Source organism: Cololabis saira, chromosome 4, assembly GCF_033807715.1.
Source record: "Cololabis saira isolate AMF1-May2022 chromosome 4, fColSai1.1, whole genome shotgun sequence".
In the NCBI taxonomy this organism is placed as follows: domain Eukaryota; kingdom Metazoa; phylum Chordata; class Actinopteri; order Beloniformes; family Belonidae; genus Cololabis; species Cololabis saira.
In genome coordinates, this window is record NC_084590.1 from 16920893 (window position 1) to 16939889 (window position 18997).

General features: G+C 39.8%; 1 protein-coding gene across 1 annotated transcript; it reads right to left on the bottom strand.

The window, feature by feature from the left end:
• Positions 1 to 2: 2 nt before the first annotated feature.
• LOC133441580 (coatomer subunit beta'-like) lies at positions 3 to 18225 on the bottom strand. Its single transcript, XM_061719018.1, has 21 exons — positions 18093 to 18225; positions 17880 to 17966; positions 16822 to 16948; positions 16573 to 16721; positions 16038 to 16184; positions 14380 to 14479; positions 14126 to 14268; positions 12725 to 12924; positions 10954 to 11064; positions 10499 to 10587; positions 9746 to 9852; positions 9508 to 9651; positions 9287 to 9417; positions 6815 to 7022; positions 6418 to 6528; positions 5691 to 5905; positions 5517 to 5609; positions 4076 to 4256; positions 3896 to 3967; positions 1227 to 2453; positions 3 to 1128 (listed from the first exon to the last, which is right to left on the bottom strand). Exons 1-21 carry the CDS (start codon positions 18144 to 18146, stop codon positions 1039 to 1041), a joined length of 3786 nt encoding a protein of 1261 aa, XP_061575002.1. The 5' UTR covers positions 18147 to 18225; the 3' UTR covers positions 3 to 1038.
• Positions 18226 to 18997: the final 772 nt, after the last annotated feature.

The window sequence follows — 18997 nt, forward strand, 5'->3', positions numbered from 1 at the left end:
TTGAGAGGAGTTTTAATCCATCTGTTCCAGATTCACAGCACCACGTATGAGGTTTAACTCACACAAGACAAGAAAAGGAAAATCTTTACAAGAAGGAATGCACTTTTCACAGCTTCAATGCTGTTTGTTGGGTTTTTGAGGGAAGAACAGCGTTAAGATGAAAATACACGACAAGAGCAGAGAACACTGCTGAATAGATCTTGCTAGTCCACAGCTCACTCAGGATTGCTGAATGCATCCTGTGCATTTATAAGATTTGTCCTGTAAAGTATAAAATAACAGATAATCAACAGATTAAGGAACGTTAAGAGGTAGAGGTCTTAACTCTCATGAAGTGTTGGTGGCAAACGGCCTTGTGTACTTCATAAATGCTACCTAAGCAACTCTAAAAATGTTTAGAAATCCTTTAAATTCACAACCTTAAAATACACACTGTTTCTATAAAATAATCCCCCTTTGCCCAATAACACATTTGTGTCCCACTTTAAAGGAGCATGAGGCAGGATTTATGAAAAAAATCGTATACGTTTTAAGTTTTCTAGTAATAATGTCAGATGAAGCGTTCCAAACCAAAAAGAATGAGCCCTCTAGTGTATCTCTCCGTTGCCTTGAACAGGCTGTGTGCTGCAAAATGCGCTGCAATTCCGGGCCCAAATTTCCCGCGCTGTCCTGCGGATGTGACGTCACATGACGCTGCATGCGCGTTCTCGGCGGCGCACGAGTAAACATTGGATACGCGTTTGAGTCATGGAGGCAGCTTCAACTTGAATTGGGACTGAAAACAGATGCTGACATGGCTCATTTCCTACTGACCAGGTAAGATAACATTGTAAGTCATATTTAGAGCTTGATTTGAACGGCGCTCCCGTGCCGGCTTCGCTGTTGGCTGCAGGAACCCCGACGGTCGTCGTGGTGCTAATCAGTCTCATTTCTTATTCTTGCCTCATGCTCCTTTAAAGTGAGTGTTCTGATGGTTTGTCTCTGGCTGATGGGCCTTTGTGACATTTGATCACAGAAACCTGAAACACTGAGCTGCTTCTATTCTCCCAGCAGATCGTCTTCTAGGTTGAAATCAGTGGCGTCTACATCGTCAAGGTCAAAATTGTCCAGATCAAGATCATCCAGGTCCTGTAATTGGGTGGAAGTACAGAAACAATCGTGTATTAGATATTTATCATATTAAAAGTTAAAATTTGCTCCAAGTTAAAATGTTTTTTTTCTTTTACCTCATCATCTATCTCTGCTTCAAGGTCAATTGCTGGTTCCTCAGATGCCCCGGACCCTCCCTCCTCTTCCTCCTCCTCCTCCGGTACCTTGCTCTGTGCAGATGTTCCCTCTGAGGCGGAGACATCTGGCTCTAACTTGTCCTCTACTTCCACTGAAGGCACTGTGGCCTGTTCCTCTGGTTGTGACTCTAACTTGTCCTCTACTTCCACTGAAGGCGCCGTGGCCTGTTCCTCTGGTTGTGACTCTAACTTGTCCTCTACTTCCACTGAAAGTGTTGTGGCCTGTTCCTCTGGTTGTGGCTCTAACTTTTCCTCTACTTCCACTGAAGGCACTGTGGCCTGTTCCTCTGGTTGTGGCTCTAACTTGTCCTCTACTTCCACTGAAGGCACTGTAGCCTGTTCCTCTGGTTGTGGCTCTAACTTGTCCTCTACTTCCACTGAAGGTGCTGTGGCCTGTTCCTCTGGTTCCGGCTCTTGCGCTGAGTCTGGCTCCAGCAATGTCTCTGCGTCTCCAGTCGAGCCTTGTGGAAGATAACTGGTCAAATCTGGCGAAGCTTGGACCGGGAGAGGTGCATCTTCTGACACGGGACTGTCTGGGGCTTTGATGGCGTCGAGCTCCTCTACTGGTCCTTGTGAACGTGCTGTTTCTAAAGTAGAACTGCTTTCAACAGAGGTCTCTTCTACTTCTGTGTCCGTCGCGGGTGGAACTTCTGAGGCTGTTTGCACTTCATCATAATTTGATATTTCCACACTTGCTGCAGATACTGATGCAATGTCAGTATTTGTCATCTCATCAACACTAACTAGGACATCCTCTGCTGCTAATCCTTCCCTCGGTGCATCTTCAGCGGTCACGATGGTTTCTGTTTCTGCAATACAGGCGGAAGGTTGAACTTCAGCTCCTGCTGCTGTTTCCTGAACACTGACGTCTTCCACTGAGCTAGACTCAACCGTTTCTGTCTCCTTGGCTAAAACCTCTGGACTAGGCTCTTGCAAAGCGTAGTCCTCTGCCGAGGTCAAAGCAGCGATGTCCTCAGTGGCCCCCGCCTCACAAGACGCATATGGCGCTTGACTCAGCGCAGCGTGTTCTGTAGTTGCAGCAAGAGGAGGAGGAGGGTCCTCTGGCTCCTGATGTAGAGACTCGGGCTCCTCTACAGCTGCTTCTCCTGAATGTACCGTTTCTGTGACGGCTGGTTCACTTACGCTCTCACTCAAACCCTCCACTTCCTGTACAACGAGATCAAGGAAAATACTCATAAAATCCACAATTTAACCATCTCAAATCCAGATTCACAGTCAGCTCATTTCCAGGACCATAGGACTAGTCGAAGAACGGTATCTTGTATGTAAACGTTTCCTTTGGCTTCATTGTAACATGATTTGATATGACTTGAGTTTGGAAGAATTATATTAGAAAAATATCACCAATTTCTTTGAGCAAGAAAAGTCAATGATGAATATTTATTTTGAGATAATAGCCTTATCTTCCTGTGTGACACCCCCTTTCTGTCAAAGTGAATTGGATGATAAATCGTCATAATGTTTTACTGAATGCCGCCGCACCATGTTTGCCTTCACACATATGGATGGCAGGCTGTTATGATAGGACTGTGGTTGGGATTGAAGTTTAAAACAGGGAATGAATGCTGGTGTGATTTGTAAATGATTTTGGTTACGTGAGATTTGAAGTTTTAACCTTCTTTTTTGAAGCGATACAATCTGGTTCTGGAAAGCAGGATGAAGTTGTAGATCAGGGGTGTCAAATGTGCGGCCCGCGGGCTGCATGCGGCCCGCGAGAAGTTTCCAACGCAAAAAACGAAATGTTAATTTACTAAAGAGGAAGGCATAAATAATTGCCATGAATCGCAGCATATCCGATAATATATTTCTTCTACAAATCCATCGTTATTCCACAAAGAGAGCAGTTTGACATTTTTTTAGTTTTCTAGAATGCATTTGCCGATTTTATTTCTTTGTAGACAGTCGTTTATTTTTATTAACTGACTACTATTATATATTTTCGCAGGAAAAATATCACTGCTAAAAAAGATGATAGAAGATACTTATTCGGAGAATTTCAGTTTTGAATACGAGGATAGTGACAAAGTAAAACAGTTAAAAGAGAAATGCTGACTTTTTCGGCACACTGGCGTAAATAGCCGCGCCCATTTTTAAAAATAAATACACTTAATTGTACTGGAAAAATCTCTAAATCACAAAGAAATACTCTCGGATGTAATAAGAAAGATTTTGTTTTTAATTAAATTTCCTATAAAAAAGCGAAATATAAAAAACATACTTGTTTCTGTTTATCTTTGTAAAATTATATTAAAAGTATCTTACATAATTTGAAAGAAAGAAATTTCAAGAAAAGATCCTGAAGAAATACATTTTACATAATTAGAGTGGAAACAAAGTCCATATTTCCTTTAAAATTAACTAAACTGATATTGGATTAGATAACAATAGTAAAAAAAAAAAAGAATTAGAAAAAAAAAAATTCCCACCGCTTTTGTTATTTTGAGCGTGCGGCCCGCGAGAAAAAAATTGGTCAAATCCGGCCCGCTAAGCAAAATGAGTTTGACACCCCTGTTGTAGATGCACACTGTACCAAGTACCACTGCCATGTCTGAGTGGGACTATGTAGATTAGCAGATTCTTGTCCTTACCTCGGGCTCAGTGATCTCTGCTTTGGGCATAAAACCTGCAGATTCCTCCAGAATGTGACGATCTTCGTTCGGCTAAAGCGTAAAGAAAGAGGGAAAATGAAGTCGTGACTGCAGCTGGAGGGAACTCCCCTTCTGGTGAAATCTCCTCTGCTCTGGTTCACCCAGACGTCTCCCACTGACCATGACAAGTGGGTACTCGGCCGCAGGTCTGACCCTGACGTGAGTCTGCTGCAGGTACTGCTCAGCCAGCAGGGCTTGCTGCAGGTCCGGGAACAGGTTGCTGTACTGGCAGGGGTCGGCCAGAGCTTCCGCTGCCTTCTGGTTAACCTGGGAGAGACTCGTCTTCCACAGCGTCACCACCCTGAAGAAACAAGGAAGCACATGCATCTCATCAGGGATGGATAATGTAACTACCAGAGGTGGGTAGTAACGAGTTACATTTACTTGAGTAAGTTTTGGGAAATTTTGTACTTTTTGGAGTAGTTTTGAATCACTATACTTTTTACTTTTATTTGAGTAGATTTGTGAAGGAGAAACTGTTACTCTTACTCCGCTACATTAGGCTACGTTGAGCTCGTTACTTTTCTTTTATCCCTTTTATCCGCGTACAATCTCATGACATCACTGAGTGATTCTTTGGGAAAAATGTTTGTTTTTGCATGTTTTGTCATACAGTACACACAGATTCAAACACACACAGAGTTGATATGAGTTCATGGGGTTGTTCTAGTTCTGCCTGCGGAGGCTGGTTAAAAAAGAAAAGTACAAACGCTTGAAATTTTGTGCTACTTGTGCTTAATTTATTTTTTTATTCTGTTATGTTATTTATTTTATTACTCTTATTTGTTGATATTTTTATCTTTTTATTTTCATATGCCTACGACTCGTGCAGCATTTTTACCTTTTTATATTCATATATTCAATTTTTATATTCCTTTTTATATTATCCTATCTTAGTAGTTGTTCTGTGGAGGAATTTGGAACTGAATTTTGTGAGGGTTATGTTTTATATCACTGCACTTAAATATTTGTGTTTTTTGTTTTATTTGCTGTTGTTGTTTATTTGTACTGTTACTGTAAAGCACCTTGAGCTGCGACTTTCGTCTGAAAGGTGCTATATAAATAAAGTTTATTATTATTATTATTATTATTATTATTTAGTAAAGTACTTGAATTTACTTACTAATTTTAATTTTAGCTTTTTTATTTTTTATTAATTTTAATTTATTCTATTATTTTATTGATTTAATTTGCCTGAAGGTGATTATTTTGTACTTTTGTCTGTTTGAATGGTTGTGTTAAAAAAATAAATCAGACGTTACTCAACAGTTACTCAGTACTTGAGTAGTTTTTTCACCAAGTACTTTTTTACTTTTACTCAAGTAATTATTTGGATGACTACTTTTTACTTCTACTTAGTACCTAGAGTCATATTATTCTGAAGTAACAGTACTTTTACTTGAGTACAATTTTTGGCTCCTCTACCCAGCTCTGGTAACTACTAAAAAAGTTCAGCTGTGGCAGCACTTTTTCAGATTAGCTGGATCAATAATGTTCATGTGGTTCTGATGGACATGTGAGTGATGACAACATTTCAGCCACTCGTTACAAACAGCTTTACCTTGAGACTTGGCTGGGCAAATATGTTCTTGCGAGGAATGCCGCCTCTGGCAACCGATTGGTTTTGATAAGAAGGTCGAGACATTCATCCAGCCTGGGGGAAGAAATAGTGGTAACAAAGATGAGTAAACATATGGATACTCACAGGGCTCCCTCTTGCTCGTCAAACACTCACCTCCCCTGCAGGAAGTATGTGAGGAAGGCCACGTTGGTCTTCCCGTCGCTCTCTGCCCCCTCAGCCAGCTTGCCCACCATCTCCACATTGCCTGAAGCGGTTGCCAGCAGTAATAATCCCCCGTAATCCTTAGCTTGGCATAGACACTCCTGTGCCAGGCTAAACTGGCACTTTGTAGTAGCAACTTCTGCCAGCTGCTTCCATTTCTGCTCCGACTGAAGTCCCCACATGCAGAGGTGCCAAAAACACAGGATGGGGGATGATCACAGGTCGGAAAGCGTGAACTTTAACAACGACGCGTGACTCTGAAGTGGTTGATTTCTAAGAATCCAGGCTTGTGACTCACCCTCTATGAATTATTTCATGTAAACAACTACGTCTACATAAACTGAACTTATTATTTTGAGAAAATAATTTAAAATTTACAATATTGGATGTTTTTTACGGTCATTTTTACATTCAGTTTCGCTAAAAATACTGTCAAGTCAAAATACCATCCAGCTAATGTACATAGAGGCTTCCTTTTTTATAGAGCTAATGATTAATAGAACATCCATGATTTCATATTCTACTTCATAAATAAATCAGTTCAGAACTGTTATTAATAGTGCTTCTTTGCACATCTTTGCATCACACTAAAACGAAATGATGATCAAACATTGAAAAGGGTGCCAAAGGACGACCTTGCACAACCGCTAACACACAAGGACATAAAGCCGTGTCTGACCTCTGCCTCCAGTGCCAGTTGGTAGGCCGTGCTGAGCTCTCCCAGCTGCAGAGCAAGTTCAAACTTGTGTTCTGGGTCAGTGGATACAGCCAGCGCCTGCTGTCTGAAGCCCTGAGTAACACGAGAGAATGCAAAATCAACAGCGAGCACATTTTCATTCCACACACAGCGCCGTCCCCTGTCAACCGGGAGGAAAGTGAGATGGTCAAAGAGGCTGTGTGGGAAGAAAATCCTTCCTGTGATGAATACATTAAACAAAACCCAAATCTGCCCTGAGGTTTTACTCCATCTGGCTACTGCTCGTTTTGTAAATGATCTGTCCAATTCAGAATTGAGATTCTAGTCAGTTCAAGCGGAAAGGCGTATTTCTACTGGAGGTGAGGGGGGGTATTCATACCTGTTTCTCCAAGAAGAGGGCAACCCGGGTCCTCTGCTCCTTTGGGATTATGGGCAGAACCCTGTCAGCTGTGCTGAAATCCTTCCTCATGACGGCTGTCTGATATTCCAGCACGGAAAGGAGCAGAGAGTAGCTTATGATGTTGAGCTCCTTGTCTCCAAGGTAGAGACGGTCGTCCTTCGGGATGTAGCCCAGCAGATACATGGTCCTGCACCATACCAGAGAAGAACTCTAAAAATGGTCTACTAAAAATGGTCACGGGTTCAAGTTACGATAAGTGATTATAACTTAAACGCATTGTAGATGACTATACATTGTTTGAATTGGTTGATGCTATTTAAAGAAGGTATGATTTTGTATTGTAAATGCATTACATCTAAATGTTTCGGAATGACTGTAACCTTAATGTGAGTGTCAAAAGTAGTGGGCGACCGATAATCGGCCATGGCCGATTATCGAATTCGATATTCATAATTTTATTAATAATCGGTATCGGCCCCCCCAAAAAAAATTCGAAAATAAATAATTTCGTTTTTTTTTTTTTTTTTTTTTAAAGAAAAATTAAGAAATTTACTGAAATACTGCATTTTCTTTTTGTATTAAGAATGTTCAACATGCTCAAACTTAAGTAAACTTAAGTAAATATTTGCACTTAAAAAAACAACCTGTGTAGCCATTTTCACAACCTGTACTGTTTGGTTGTTTGTGTACTAGTTAGCTTACTGTTACTACCTCCAAGTAGGCACTTGCTGTGGTTTGGGTCTGGGAATTGGGAGTATTGTGCGTGACTGTTCTACAATTGAGGCTGTTATTCCTCTTAATTTGTTATTTTTTATAGGCAGCTTTTTTATTTTATGTAAAGAGAAAATTCACTTAATGTTATTTTTAATAACTGAAATGCTGCTTGTTTTGTTTGATGTTCCATAATTTGCACTTTTGATGTGTGAGCCGTGCGAAGTGAATATTGCTGTCCTTCCTAGTTAAAGCAATAAATTGCTCACCATTCATTTAAATGAATTCTTGTATTGAAATTTGTTTTTTCCCAAAAAGGTAAAAAAGGGTAATAATCGTATCGGCTGATATCGGCTATCGGTCTTTTTGATTTCCCCCTAATCGGTGATCGAAATAATCGAAAAAAAAAAGGCTGATCGGTCGGACACTAGTCAAAAGGAGCACTGGTCTTATTTGACAGAAATCTAGAATATATTTTGTACTACAATTTCCTTTTTTTTTTTTCTTTTCTATCATTTTCTTCTACTACCTCTTTAGGTTTGCTTTTAATTTTTGTCTTGTATTGTATATTATGTGTCGGACCCCAGGAAGAATAGCTGCAGTTTTGCTGCAGCTAATGGGGATCCAAATAAAACTATAAAACTATAACTCTTCTACTACACCCTTTTCAGTCATTGGTATTTCTTATCTACTTGATAAAAATTGATAGCATTCGAGATAAGACATTCCAAGGCACCAAGACTGAAAGCTTAGTTTCAAAGGAGAATGATTTTTTGTCAGTATACATTTGTGAGTTGACGTGGCATTTGGCCGCATGCTGGCGTGGTGGTTGCTGCATTGCTGCCCCACAGCAACAGGGTTCCTGGTTTGATGTGTTTGTGCTTGTTTATCTACGTGAGTTCCAGCAATGGACTCAGTACTCAAGTTGAGGGGGCATGGCATCCCCTCCTGAAATAAAAATGGTCAAAATCCTCCCCCTGTAAAACTGCCATCCCCCCTTTACATCCCTTTTGTATTTTCATCAATGAATGTGGTATTACTGCTATTTATATATAATATTATTATATATTATATATGTTATTATAACATTTAGAGTCATCACAAGAAAAATAACACCAGAAAAATAACTTATTTGACAATTTTCACCTGTTTCAAGTACATTTTCACTTGAAATAAGTAGATCTGCCAGTGGGACAAGATTTATCTTCTTATTACAAGCAAAAAAAATCTTGTTCCACTGGCAGATTTTTGTACCTATTTCAAGTGAAAATCTACTTGAAACAAAATGTAATTTTTTACTAAAATTAGACATTTTAACTAGAAATAAGACAAATATTCTTAAGATTTTGGGTTTTTGTAGTGATCCATTTTACTTATCCTTTTGAAGGACAGAGGCATATTAATAAGTTCAGAAAACTGTTTTTTTATTTTTGTGTTATGATGTATTTGATGTAAGCCCAGTGGATATTTAAAGCTTACAGAAGGCTGCATTTAACTGCTGCTATGTCATTCCTGCAGTATTTCTGCAGGTGTTTTGGTCAGTGCTATTATTTGTAATATATTATATTATTTGTAATCATCACAAATTATCTGTCCCCATATGATAAAATCCACCATCCCCCCTGATTTTTTTTTACAACTCGAGTACTGAATGGACTGGCGACCTGTCCAGGGTAAACCTCTGCTGACCCTAAATGAGCATGAGCGGGTAAAGATAAAGGATGGATGTGTGTGTGATACCTGTCCATGTGAGCGATGGTGATGATCTCTCCTCCAACGTAGTAGTTGAGTCTGTTCACGGCAGTGGTGTAGATGAAGCAGTCTCCCACCCAGACCCCCGTCTTAGCCACCTCCTGGACCTCCCCCAGCACCTGCTCAGGACCAAGCACCAGGACCATCATTATTGTAGAGTTTTCACAAGGAAAAAGCAAACAAACGGTATATAAATAAATAAAAATGACCTCAAAAGCATCCTCCAACCCATCCTCCAGCTTCTCTTCCTTGGACCCCTGGGCCGCTAAAATCCGCTCTGGCAGGTAGCGCAGCACAAAGAAAGACTCGTCCGTTGCGATACATACCAGCTCCCCAGAGTCGGACCAAAAGATCTACAGACATTAATGCAAAGGGGTATTACAAGTCCAAAGCAATCAAGTGGGCAGGGTCGCAGGTTGACGTAGCGCTCAGCGGTCAGGGACTGACATGTTTGGGCTGGATCTCAATGCGGCGGATCAAATCGGTGTTCTCCCAGTCATAGAAAGCCAAGCCGCTGTTGGACCTCACTCCCAGTAAGAAGCCCCCGAAGATGCCTGAGGTGCAACAGGTTCAATTAATCAATCAACCAGAGGGGAGAAAAAGGTGCAAAGGACTGAAAAACAGAGAAAACACAACCATATAAATCATACATTTATGAAATCTCTCACAGAATAATTATAAGGAAACACAAAAGCAAGATATGAGGCATGTTTTTAAAGATCTAAAAACCAGAAAGGTTACCATAATAACAAAATACACATACAATGTATTTATTTATGGGTTTTACAAATAAAGTCAACTGATGATGTTTTAGGAATGTATGTAGTAGTTTTATCTGTCACGCCTGCTGTTATAAGGTAAAAGTTTATATAAATGTTCATTGTTATTTAGATGTCTGTATTTTAATGTTTGTCACAACTCAATGTTTTGTTTAATGCCATATTATCAAACATATTTGTTTTTTGGTCTTTTTCATACATATTTTTCCTGAAATACTGAAAATTGTTTTAAAGGTGTATCAGGAAGTTAAATAAGCTCAATTTGTGGATAAATACAAAAATAAAACTTAATAAACAGCTATGCATTAGCTAAAATTCAGGCCAATAATTACCTACAGAAGTGCACGCAAAGACATTTTGCCCGTATAAACATACACAAAAAGCTGCAATTTCAAATGAAATGATGGCAAACAAAACGTACCGTCGGCTCCATAATCAGGTTTGAATGTCTTCTTCTGTTTAAAGTTCTTAAATATATTCACCGCGCTGTTGCCCTCCCTGATGGCGTACCTGTGAAAAACGTCATCACAATTAACGTACCCCAGGCCCATAAAAGTTATTTCAATTCATTTTTTAACAAATGTATCACAGGAAAAGTGTTGATTTCTCCTTTGTTGTGCACAACACAGCCACATGCTAAATATAAAGCTGAGGCAGCTTACAGCTGTTAATACTGTAGCGATGTCTGCAGGAGGAAACAACAGTTCAAATTGTGTGCAAAGGTAACAATAGCTACTTGCTAACATCTATTAAATGCACTGTTTCTTTCCTTGACTCCAAATAAAATCTTTTCCTTCTACACGGAGCTGATTATCTATTGGGTCTGTATTCTAATATCTAACAAAAACCCCACAATATTTAACAAAAAGGACTTACTGTGAGGAGTCGTGCGCCCAGACAAACTCCTGTGCAGAGCCGAAACTTTTGTTCCTCAAGGCCATGGCGGTATAGATGATATATTCTCCATCTCCACACACCACTACAAACCTGCCGGCGTGCAAAGGCCCACGTTACATACTAAAATCTGCAGCACAGCCCTGGCTGAAGTTTGACTGCTATCACTCCATACATGCTCAGCATCCCTGGCTTTTGTTTTTACTTTGACAGCAGACCCTTTCACCCAGAAGATGAACCATATCGGGTGGTGGCATTCAACCACTGCTGTTGTCATTTGGCAATCCACACAAGCAAAGCAGGGGGGGCCGAGGGGTGGCATCAATGTGTGATTACACACTCCATACCAGCATCACACGAGCCCCTGGCTGATGGGAGCGTTGCTAGTGGGAGCCATGTTTCCTGCCTCACCGGCTGCTTTAATACGGAGCTCATCTCACCTCTTTTTCACCTCTGTTACTACTGTATCTCACAAGGCTGAACAGATGAGAAATGAAAATGTCCCGCTGTTTTGGCTCAGAGTTATTCACGTACAAAATGAGCACAAGAATCACCCTGAAAGTGCTTAATGGGTCTTAGGAAATGAGAGGATGGGAAATGGCATGCCTAAACTTCCACAATAGCATTCAGCATTTTATGGGAACATTAAATGATCATTTATAAAGTGCTCATCCTTTAAATAATCATATACAACAATAACATTAAATAGTTGTCGGACTGCATTCAGGCAAAGCTGAGTCAATGTTTAGTCTGTGTACATACTCTATACGTGGGAAAAAAGCTTCAAATGATATATATCATTATATAACGTATTTCTTTTACGTTACTAGGGGTGGGCAAAAATATCGATATGGAAATATATCGCGATACTTTTCCAGCCGATTCAATATCGATATTCAAAATTTGAATATCGATTTTTTTTTAATATATATATATATATATATATATATATATATATATATATATATATATATATATATATATATATATATATTTTTTTTTTTTTTTAATATTTTTTATCCCCGATTTTTTATCCCATTATATCACCCAGTGCTCCTACCTAAGTAACAGTCCTGGGCATTGCCACTCTCTACCAACCCTGGGAGGGCCCTGCACTGAGCTCAGGTTTTATTTCATTTTATAATTAATTTTTTATATAACACAATTCCCTGTATTTAAAAAATGAAAAATAATGGACAGAGGTTTATTTATTTATGGATTTATATCTATACTGACTGATTTTAGTACCCATCTTTCTTGTGTTTATTATCATTTGCCACATAATTAAAGCAACCTCATACTAAATTTAATGTTAATTTCATATGATGTAAATAATATGAAAAACATATACAAATATGTTGTAACTTTAGCTTGTATAGTTATAATAAAACATTGTTTTGACTCAGTTTGTCCCATGAATTGTCACTATAATCTGATGAACGTGCAACTCTGATTTTAAGATCCATCACTATCATCTGATGTACATATACAACTTGGATTTTAAGATGTGTAATGCATTTTTAAATTTTTCGGTGAACTACGTAGAATATAATAATCGGGATATTGCATAATCGGGATATCGCAATGTGTATCGTATCGTGGCTCAAGTATCGTGATGCGTATCGTATCGTGAGGTCCTTCCCAATACCCACCCCTATACGTTACTGTGCATTCCTCTGGTTTACACCATGTTTTGATTGGTTTGTATGTGACTCTTGACTACCAACGCCTCCATGCAACGCTACCGGTTCACCTTCCGTTGGGGCTGTGTTGGATGCTCTGCGGGTAAATCTCACAGCTTCCCATGTCCTTGACACCCAGCGGAAGCCTCTCTCCATCCTGTATCTCCGTCTCTCCCAGCACCTTCAGGTTGGCCTGCTGCACCTCGGAGTGACGAGCCCACATGACCTTCCCGGTGGAGTCCATGGACATGGCTGGCTCCTCTCGACCGAGCTGGGACAGAGACGGAGAGGAGGTGGAACGATGAGGTTAAACACATGACAAAAGAGAAATGGGTATTAGGGGATGCAGCAAGTGGGAGTAGATGGTCAGTAAGGGTGAATTAACAGGTCAACAATAATTCCTTCAGCTAACACAATGAAAGCTCCTATACAATATGATTGATTATATCTGTGATAGTGTATTACACATCCGTCCCGAGCCGCTGTGGAGGGGTCACGTCCTCTATTTTCTCTGGGGATTTGTGGGTATTAAGAATCTGTGGTGTTATTTGCAGTTTGAAATTGAATCATATTGTTCAATTTCCTGTTAAGAAGAGCCATTATGTTGTTAGTCAGCGGTTTGGAGCTGCACTCTTCGGGCCTAAGTGACAGGCTAAAGTTTAGTTAAAGAATGTCAACGGAAAGCTGCTAAAAATGCCAAAATAAATTCCATAAAACGCATCACCACTGACCTCTTGATTACTCAGTCCTGGTTTGAAAGCTTATTATACAAATCACTGCAGGCAGGCCAGCTGACAGTTTTGCCGGGGCCCCAGACAAAATAATCTAAGATGGGTCCCCCTGCACCCGGATCTCTCCTTCTCCCTCTTCCTCTCCTCTCCCTCTGCTCATCAGGTTTTTATACAAGCTAATGGACGTTAACATTAGAGATAGCCAGTTAGGTTAAGTTACAATGTTGGTAAATGTTGGCTGCGCTGTTTCTTACCTTGCTCTACGCTGACTTTATTAATTCCAGCTTCACCGTCACCACCCTTTTTAAAATATTTGTGTAGAGAATCTATGAGGCCTCTATTTTCTTCTTCTCTTCTTCTCTTTTCTCTTCTTTTCTGAGCACCGGACTTGTGCTGACCGGATATTTTGACCATTCTAATGGTTGAATTAAATGATAACATCAAATTTTTATCAGCGGCCAAACCATTTTTGTGTTGGGTGTACGAACGAATAACAAGCTTTTATGTAACTCAAATACTACATATTTTTTCCACAAATAGGCATATTTTGAAACATTTTGAAAAATGATTCCATAATTTAACTAGAATAAAAAAAAAAAAATATATATATATATATATATTTTTTTTTTTTTCCTGTTTTGGGCCCCCCCCCTACCCTGGGCCCGGGACAACAGACCCGTTTGTCCCCCCCTATCGGCGGGCGTGACTGCAGGTTGTACATAGACTCTGAGGGATACCCACCTGGATCAGGATGCTTCCTTCATCATAGCCCAAAGCCACACTGTTGGAGCCCGGCCGCCCGCCTATACACCACGCCCGCTCCATGCCGTAGTTGAGCGTGTTTTCTAGTCGGTAGGTGTTGGAGTGCCAAACTCGAACGGTACCTACGGGAGTAGCAAAATGGTCCCATTCAACAAAACTACCTCATTTTAGGCAACTGGACTGTTCTGTTACGCGTTTGTGTGTTTGTGTGTTTGTGTGGAGGGTTTACCCACCATCCTCAGAGCCTGTGAGGATGATTGGCAGCTCAGGATGGAAGCTGACACACGTCACATTCTGCGCGTGACCCTCCAGGGTCTGAACACACGTTTTGTTCTGGTAAATAAAAACACAAAAGTCCAGTGATTTCAACACACCCACTTACAGAAACAATTATAAACATGTTATTCTTACTGTATAAGTTGAGGAAGTAAATGCCTCGCAGCTTTCTAACTTCAAAAATGTGTATATTTGTAGGCGCCACTACTGCTCCCCTAACTTACTCATTTAGATGAGACAGGGACCGACAATACATCTGGTTTGGTTACAGAGAGAGACACACGCTAAAGAGAATACAACTTTCAGTATACCTGAGAATATATTTGGGTGTCTGAAGAGACACACCACTTAAAAATGTATAAATAAATCAGATTCTCAGGGAACTGGTGCATCACAGACTCACTTATCCAGCCTCCCCATATTTATCGCCACTCAATTTTACATCATGCTGCATTTGCTGCACCTCAGTGTGGATAGGGTGAAGCTGAAATTGTGATTTCTATTACCTACAGCCGCGGGGAAGAGGGTGGTGAAGTGAAGTGGATCATCTCAAAGCACAAAACTCTGCCTTAACATAGGATGTAAAGGCAAGGTGAAAAGGCGAGTTTATGCTATAGATCTGTGGTATTTTGACCAAAGCATGTCACTGATATGTCATTTGTAGCTCAGGCAATTGTGTCAAGTGCTGAAAAAAGGGAATAATACAATATGGGTCCATTAATATAAATATGAAAAATGAAAATAATGAGGCGATGTGAATATTGACTTTACAGTGTTTTTAATTTTATTTTTCAAGCAAGTTAAGCAACTTTTTGGGATGATGGCATTGTATCACTGAATGTTGAAACTAATGGACAAATTATGACGATGTTTCGGAATCTACACAAACATCTTTTTCTGTAGTTTGCTTCTAAAGTGAATGAAGAAATCAATGGGTATAATATACAATATGTAAGTCAAAACTAACACTTGCAGGAGCTTTCAGTGATTTGCCTGCTGGATCCATTGTTCAATGATAACATCCCCTGATGGAAAGGGCACAATACTTTTTATGTGCTGAAGGAGGAATCCTCTTTATGTTGATAGGAATTCATATTCTTCATATTCATTTAGTGCGGAAAATATTGATACAGATGTCATGTATTACACAAGGGTGCATTTGGACAATTAAAAACATATGTAAGGGGGGAAAGAAGTGGCCTGTTCCCTCCTCAAGTATGGAGGACACTTGAGTTCAGTGCAGGGCCCTCGCGGGGTTGCCAGAGGGAGAGCAATGCCCAGGACTGACTTAGGTAGGAACATTGGGTGATAAAATGGGGGGAAAAAATCAAGGATAAAAATATTGAAAAAAAAAAAAAAGTAAGGCGTGCTGGAATGTGTTAAATTCTGCAAAAAAAAGTCAGGAATTCTGCCTTTATCGATTCGAACTTCCAACTTGCTCCCCTATTTAAAAGAAATATCGGAAATGTTCTCAAGTGAAGGATGTCAGTCTGATTTCTTTTTTCCGAATGACATGTATAACCATATGATTGATCCTTAGTAAAGCAGCACAAAGGGTATAATAAAATAATAATAACAATAACAACAAATGTTGCCTCCTTGTGTGAGTTATTACCTGATAATCCCAGATCTTGACGAGGTGATCATCTGCCCCTGAGATCAGGTAGGGTTTGTCTCCTCCACAGTAGTAATCCACACAGTTCACTCCCTTCTCGTGGCCCTCCAGGGTGAAGTTGGGCATCTTGGAGCCCAGCTGCCACACCTAAAGAACAGCAGCTAAGTTGTGTTTCACTGGGTCGCCGAACGAGGTGAATGAGATGCAGAACTGTGTCACTGAGCTGGTGCTGTTAGTGTCAGTGTAATGAGACCAGTTTAGTCAAATTCCTGTAAAGATTGTTTCCCTGTCTGTGTCAACTGTTTGTCCCTTTCACACTCATATAAAGCAGTTATAGCAAAGATATTTATTTATAAATACCTATGTATTGTATAATGTAGTGTTTAGACTCTGTCATCTCATCCCAATTTATGCTCCCACTCATGAACACACCACAAGGGAAAAACAACTTTTAAAGGGAAAGAAAAGGAAACTGAAATGTACAAGTTTTTTATTTGTGTTTTTACATTTTTTGTGAATAAACTCTGTGAAGTACCTTAATAGTTCTGTCCAGGGAGGCACTGGCAAACTGGTTGTTGTCTTTGGGGTTAATCACAATCTGCATTACATAGTGACTATGTCCCTCAAACACCTGGTTGCAGATCCACTTTCTGTCCCAGTCCCACAGTTTGATCAACATGTCATCTGGAAGGAAGCACACACCATGCACCCAACATGTTGACAAGTATCTGGGAGAGAAAAAAAAAAGGTTTTACGAACATGAATGTATGCAGAGGCTTCCTACCACTGCTGGTGAGGATGAAGGGCTGGGAGGGGTGGACGGCGATGCAGCGGATGTAGTCAGAGTGAGCCTCAAACATGTACACCCTCTCCAGAGTGTTGTAGTTGAACACTCGGATCTGCATGTCATCCTGCAGGCAGACATTATCATTCAGAACCTTCTACAGAGAACAAGCATACAGAGCTGCTCTTCAGACTTAAAATGCTACAATCATATTATTACAACAATTCTTTAGCATAATGTGCATATGACGTTCAAAACTGCTGCGAGGGACACAACCTAGAACAGGGGTCGGCAACCCGCGGCTCTAGAGCCGCATGCGGCTCTTTAGTGCCACCCTAGTGGCTCCTTGGAGCTTTTTGAAAAATGTTTGACCTTTTTTTTCATTTTTTTCATTTTTTTCTTTTTTTCTTCCTTTTTTCTTTTCTTTTTAATCTCGAAATTTCGACTTTTTTCTCGAGATTTCAACTTTTTTCTCGAGATTTCGACTTTTTTCTCGACATTTTGACTTTTTTCTCGAAATTGTACTTCAACATTAATCTCGACATTTTGACTTTTTTCTCAAAATTTCGACTTTTTTCTTAACATTTCGACTTTTTTCTCGACATTTCGACTTTTTTCTCAACATTTCGACTTTTTCCTCGAGATTGTACTTCAACATTAATCTCGACATTTTGACTTTTTTCTCGACATTTCGACTTTTTCCTCGACATTTTGACTTTTTTCTCAACATTTCAACTTTTTTCTCAACATTTCGACTTTTTTTTCAACATTTCGACTTTTTTCTCGACATTTCAACTTTTTTCTCAAAATTTTGACTTTTTTCTCGACATTTCGCCTTTCGCCATTTGTCTTCATTCTAAGGCTTATACAAGACTTTTCATTTTTGCGGCTCCAGACATTTTAGTTTTTTGTGTTTTTGGTCAAATATGGCTCTTTCAACATTTTGGGTTGCCGACCCCTGACCTAGAAGAACAAACAGTGGCATAATATGGGACAGGAGTGGGCGGAGTTTGGAAAGTTGACCCAGCTTGCCTCAAAGAAATAGCTAAAGTTCTTACAGCTCCAGTAATGATCCAGTGCTTCCTGGCTACAAACTTGGCCACTCTGACGGGCAGATCGCACAGCTCGAAGGTTTTCACTATCATCTGCAAACAGGATTCAAAACATGAATACTGTCAGTTGCTTGTTCCTCTAGAAAATAAGAGTATGTTGATGAGAGATGAAGCCAACGCCGATGGGCAGTGAAGAAAGTGCAGCTGTCTCATGATGACCTGTGTCTCATGGTTCCAGACCACAACGGTGCCGGCGTAGAGGCTGACCACCATCCACGGCTCGGTGGGATGCAGGTCCACGCTCTTCACTCGGTCTGAGCGAGCCGTCAGCCTTCGCTTGATGTCCAGCCGCAGAGGCTGTTTAAAGAAGAATAACCACCATTAATATACCAACACTAAATATCCATCTACATCTACACAATTTATATTATACTATGATTTATCCTTATATTTCATACTGCAATGTCATTTGGGCAAGTACCTTCATGAGCAACCTCAACTGTATCTTTATGCTGAAATAACTTTTTATCAAAATGATTACATTTTCCAATAGACTTACTAGATTCACCCCATTGTTCCAATCCCTAAGTATTCTCCCTATTTTTGCTCTAAATGTTTTTCAGATTTGTCTTTTTGTCTTTCAATCCATTCACAAGCTACTTCCAACCTGTTTTCATTCTTTATTTCAATTCAATTCCCAAATTCATCACTTCAATACTAGGTCTGCAAACAATCTCCATCCCACCCTTTTCAGGTCTACTTTTTCCCAATTTTCCATTAGGTTCAGAGTTCTCTTTATTGGAACACCTTACCACACCATATTAGACAATGCTCGAGTACAAATAATTTCAAAAAACAAATCACAACAATTTTACTAGCCCAACTTAGCAAAGCTTAACCATTCATTTTCAGTACTTCTCTGCAAACCCTCATTAGATTCCTGTTTTTATTTTCTAGTAATTTAGCTTATTTTCCTTAGTTGTCCTATGTTTGCCATATTTCTGTAGATAGTGTTTGTTTCATTATAGGAGGACCACTCGACAAGCCCTTATGGGTTTTTTTGGTTCCTCCCGCACATTTTCTGTTATATTGTATTTCTTTTTTTTATTTCCTTTTTTTTCTAC

Excerpts from the sequence above, each read along its gene's own strand:
- LOC133441580 (XM_061719018.1), bottom strand. The coding sequence starts at position 18,146 with ATGGTGGTCAGCCTCTACGCCGGCACCGTTGTGGTCTGGAACCATGAG. Across the intron at positions 3,968-4,075 it reads CCGAGTACCCACTTGTCATG|CCGAACGAAGATCGTCACAT; the intron begins GTCAGTGGGAGA and ends TTTACGCTTTAG. Across the intron at positions 2,454-3,895 it reads CAGAGATCACTGAGCCCGAG|GAAGTGGAGGGTTTGAGTGA; the intron begins GTAAGGACAAGA and ends CTCGTTGTACAG.